This window comes from Dendrobates tinctorius, unplaced genomic scaffold, assembly GCF_039654945.1.
Source record: "Dendrobates tinctorius isolate UK_male_01 unplaced genomic scaffold, ASM3965494v1 ptg000322l, whole genome shotgun sequence".
Classification (NCBI taxonomy): domain Eukaryota; kingdom Metazoa; phylum Chordata; class Amphibia; order Anura; family Dendrobatidae; genus Dendrobates; species Dendrobates tinctorius.
This window is the reverse complement of record NW_027361989.1, coordinates 562,374-566,386: the sequence shown is the minus strand read 5'-3', so window position 1 is coordinate 566,386 and position 4,013 is coordinate 562,374. Positions and strand designations below refer to the sequence as shown.

At 48.5% G+C, this 4,013-nt stretch overlaps 1 protein-coding gene across 1 annotated transcript; it reads right to left on the bottom strand.

Annotated features, from left to right (window-relative positions):
• Positions 1-214: 214 nt before the first annotated feature.
• LOC141074050 (oocyte zinc finger protein XlCOF29-like) lies at positions 215-1,044 on the bottom strand. Its single transcript, XM_073561568.1, has 3 exons — positions 1,018-1,044; positions 573-764; positions 215-443 (listed from the first exon to the last, which is right to left on the bottom strand). The coding sequence occupies exons 1-3, from the start codon at positions 1,042-1,044 to the stop codon at positions 228-230; spliced, it is 435 nt and encodes a 144-aa protein (XP_073417669.1). The 3' UTR covers positions 215-227.
• Between the last annotated feature and the right edge of the window lie 2,969 nt (positions 1,045-4,013).

Below are 4,013 nucleotides of genomic sequence, written 5' to 3'. Positions count from 1 at the left end.
GGGACTGAATTCATTCTCTACATACAGATTATTATAGGCCGTGTGTATTTAGTCCTGTCTATTACCTGGTGATGTGAGGGGCTGGGGAACCTCCATTATGACGTTCTTGTACAGATCTCTATGTCCTTCTAAATACTCCCACTCCTCCATGGAGAAATAGACAGCGACATCCTGACACCTTATAGGAACCTGACACATACAATGATACCGTCATCCCCCCGATCCCTTCATAGTGTTACTGTATAATGTCCCAGCAGTGTCACCTCTCCAGTCAGCAGCTCAATCATCTTGTAGGTGAGTTCTAGGATCTTCTGGTCATTGATGTCCTCATGGATCAGGGGGTGAGGTGGAGGCCCCGTGATTGGGCTCAGGGGTCTTCCCCATCCCTCAGACACAGGGTCCTGACAGCGATCACTAGAGGTCTTCTTCACCACTGTGTAATCCTGGTTATGGAGAGACACATTAATAAATCTCACTACAGACATTCCCAGAGTCCTCACCTCTCCAGTTCTGTCCATCTGTTATTCCCATAGATAAGAATGATGTAATGTGACGTCATCAGAATCTCTCACCTCTCCAGTGAGACGGAAGAGGATCTCTAGGGTGAGGTGTAACATCCTCTCCGCCATCCTGTCTCTGTCCATATCCATCCTTGATGGGTAAATCAGGAAAATTCTCTTCTGTAGAAGATCTTCACTGAGAGGATCCGATATTGTAGAGACCTGAATGAGAAGAAGATGATCCGATGTAACATCATAAGAATCCTGTGTAATAATACAATTACTGGAGATAATAAGGGAAACATATGAGGAGATTTATTATCTTACAGTGTTTAGTTTTCTTCCCTGACATCTACTAATAAAACCTATATATTTAGGCCACAGACAACAAGCAGTTTCCTCCTCGGAGTCGGCAGCTGAACACGTTCCTCATAGACTCATCTTCCATAACGCTAATTCTCGTCTCATTACCGACACTGGAATCGGCATTAGCAATACTGCAGGAGACATTCATTACACGCGATATGAGAAATAACTCCTTCATGATGAGGACGACATCTTCATCTTCTACTGCGGCTCTAGAGACAGATTTGGCCAGAGTCGGTCACTGCCTCCATCCCCACCGGCCGTCTATATGAAGGTTTCCCGTCTTCCCCGCACTGGAATCTTCTCTCACGTTAGATCTCAGCTCTGAGTCACACACAGAAGTTTGAGGCTTTTAGAAAAGATTTTTGTTTCCACAAACACAACGGACAGAAATGATCTGATCCCAAAGTCTCCATGTACAGTGATTTATGGGGTTTATTTCTGGCCTTAGACTTTCCTATATTACAAGATGGATGTGAAGACTTTTGTGCCCAATGATGATATAACTATTCTAGGAGTGACGCCTTTATAACCAGATAATAGTATGTTTGCAGCTTGCAGAGCACAGCGGCTCCTTCTTCAGGCGGCTCCAACAATCCAGTCTCTCTCAGCTCTGACAGCTTCTATGGCATGATCTGGGGCTAAGACTATTTTTGTGGTAAAATGTAATTATTTTTTCTTCATCGCCCAATGGTATAAAATTCTGGGAGACAGATGAGTAATTGAGAGGTGGGGGGTGTAACATGGCGCCTCTTATTGGGGGCTCTGATAATGTGACCCCCTAACACCATAAGAGCAGACTCGGCCCTGTCAGACGGCGCTCCTTCCCTCCTGAGGAGTGTCCGGCCCCTTATGGGATATCTGCACTCAGGGGAAATTGTGGAACAAGTGGTTTCTGTTTTCTCCTCTTCTCCCGTGTGATAATTACAGACTTGGGGACAGAGCGACATTTTAGTGGGAACATTTCATTCCTCCGCTCAATGTTACACAATTCTGTGACCCCCTGAGGGTTAATAATCCTCCCGGCCCCCTAGATGAGCCCCCCAGAGGTGGAGGGGGTAACACGGGGCCACTTGTGGGGTCTCTGCTGTTCTGGTGTCAGCGCTCTTCACACGTCACACGGCGTCCGCCGTCTATCCCAGCCACAATGGCGCCCCTTCCCTCCCGAGCCTGTGGGGTATCGGCACTCAGGAGACACGGCGCACTGTGCGGCCTCAGCGCTCCTGTCACCTTTAGGACAATGATACATTGGGGGGAAAGTCACATTTCTGTGAGGAAAACAGTAAAATTGTCATTTTCTCCTTCCACATTGCTGAAATTCCTGTCACACTGTCCGAATTCAGAGATTGTCCTGTCAGAAAGGAGAAGACAGGGAGCGAAAGGGTTAATAGGACTCACAGGAGGAACCGGCCCAGAAAGCAGAAGGTCCAGGAGTGTCCGCCACATATATGACTGCTCTGTGCTCACAGGACCTGTGATGAGGTCACAGGAGGGGAGGAGTCAGGGGTCACATGATCTCCGGAGTGAAGACGTGATGGGAAGTTTGGCTCTTTTTTAAATAGAAATCCGTTTTCCACAGTCCTTGTTTTAGGTCTTTGCCTGTACAGTGAGGCCTCATTATACCCCTGTATAAGGATCTAGTGACGCAGTGTAGACTGTTATTCAGCATTGCTGTCTCCTCAGATTGTCAGCTCTTGTGATCAGGCCCCTGCTCCTCGCTCCGGTCTCTCCTGTACAGTGAGGCCTCATTATACCCCTGTATAAGGATCTAGTGATGCAGTGTAGACTGTTATTCAGCATTGCTGTGTCCTCAGATTGTCAGCTCTTGTGATCAGGCCCCTGCTCCTCGCTCCGGTCTCTCCTGTACAGTGAGGCCTCATTATACCCCTGTATAAGGATCTAGTGACGCAGTGTAGACTCTTATTCAGCATTGCTGTCTCCTCAGATTGTCAGCTCTTGTGATCAGGCCCCTGCTCCTCGCTCCGGTCTCTCCTGTACAGTGAGGTCTCATTATACCCCTGTATAAGGATCTAGTGACGCAGTGTAGACTGTTATTCAGCATTGCTGTGTCCTCAGATTGTCAGCTCTTGTGATCAGGCCCCTGCTCCTCGCTCCGGTCTCTCCTGTACAGTGAGGTCTCATTATACCCCTGTATAAGGATCTAGTGACGCAGTGTAGACTGTTATTCAGCATTGCTGTCTCCTCAGATTGTCAGCTCTTGTGATCAGGCCCCTGCTCCTCGCTCCGGTCTCTCCTGTACAGTGAGGTCTCATTATACCCCTGTATAAGGATCTAGTGACGCAGTGTAGACTGTTATTCAGCATTGCTGTCTCCTCAGGTTGTCAGCTCTTGTGATCAGGCCCCTGCTCCTCGCTACGGTCTCTCCTGTACAGTGAGGCCTCATTATACCCCTGTATAAGGATCTAGTGACGCAGTGTAGACTCTTATTCAGCATTGCTGTCTCCTCAGATTGTCAGCTCTTGTGATCAGGCCCCTGCTCCTCGCTCCGGTCTCTCCTGTACAGTGAGGTCTCATTATACCCCTGTATAAGGATCTAGTGACGCAGTGTAGACTCTTATTCAGCATTGCTGTCTCCTCAGGTTGTCAGCTCTTGTGATCAGGCCCCTGCTCCTCGCTACGGTCTCTCCTGTACAGTGAGGCCTCATTATACCCCTGTATAAGGATCTAGTGACGCAGTGTAGACTGTTATTCAGCATTGCTGTGTCCTCAGATTGTCAGCTCTTGTGATCAGGCCCCTGCTCCTCGCTCCGGTCTCTCCTGTACAGTGAGGCCTCATTATACCCCTGTATAAGGATCTAGTGATGCAGTGTAGACTGTTATTCAGCATTGCTGCTTCCTCAGATTGTCAGCTCTTGTGATCAGGCCCCTGCTCCTCGCTCCGGTCTCTCCTGTACAGTGAGGCCTCATTATACCCCTGTATAAGGATCTAGTGACGCAGTGTAGACTGTTATTCAGCATTGCTGTGTCCTCAGATTGTCAGCTCTTGTGATCAGGCCCCTGCTCCTCGCTCCGGTCTCTCCTGTACAGTGAGGCCTCATTATACCCCTGTATAAGGATCTAGTGACGCAGTGTAGACTCTTATTCAGCATTGCTGTCTCCTCAGATTGTCAGCTCTTGTGATCAGGC

What these genes read in the sequence shown, in the direction of transcription:
- LOC141074050 (XM_073561568.1), bottom strand. Translation starts at nt 1,044, where the DNA reads ATGAAGGAGTTATTTCTCATATCGCGT. An exon ending in AGTTATTTCTCATATCGCGT is followed by an intron (nt 765 to 1,017) that starts GTAATGAATGTC and finishes ATTATTACACAG; the next exon opens with GATTCTTATGATGTTACATC. An exon ending in TCTTCCGTCTCACTGGAGAG is followed by an intron (nt 444 to 572) that starts GTGAGAGATTCT and finishes CTCCATAACCAG; the next exon opens with GATTACACAGTGGTGAAGAA.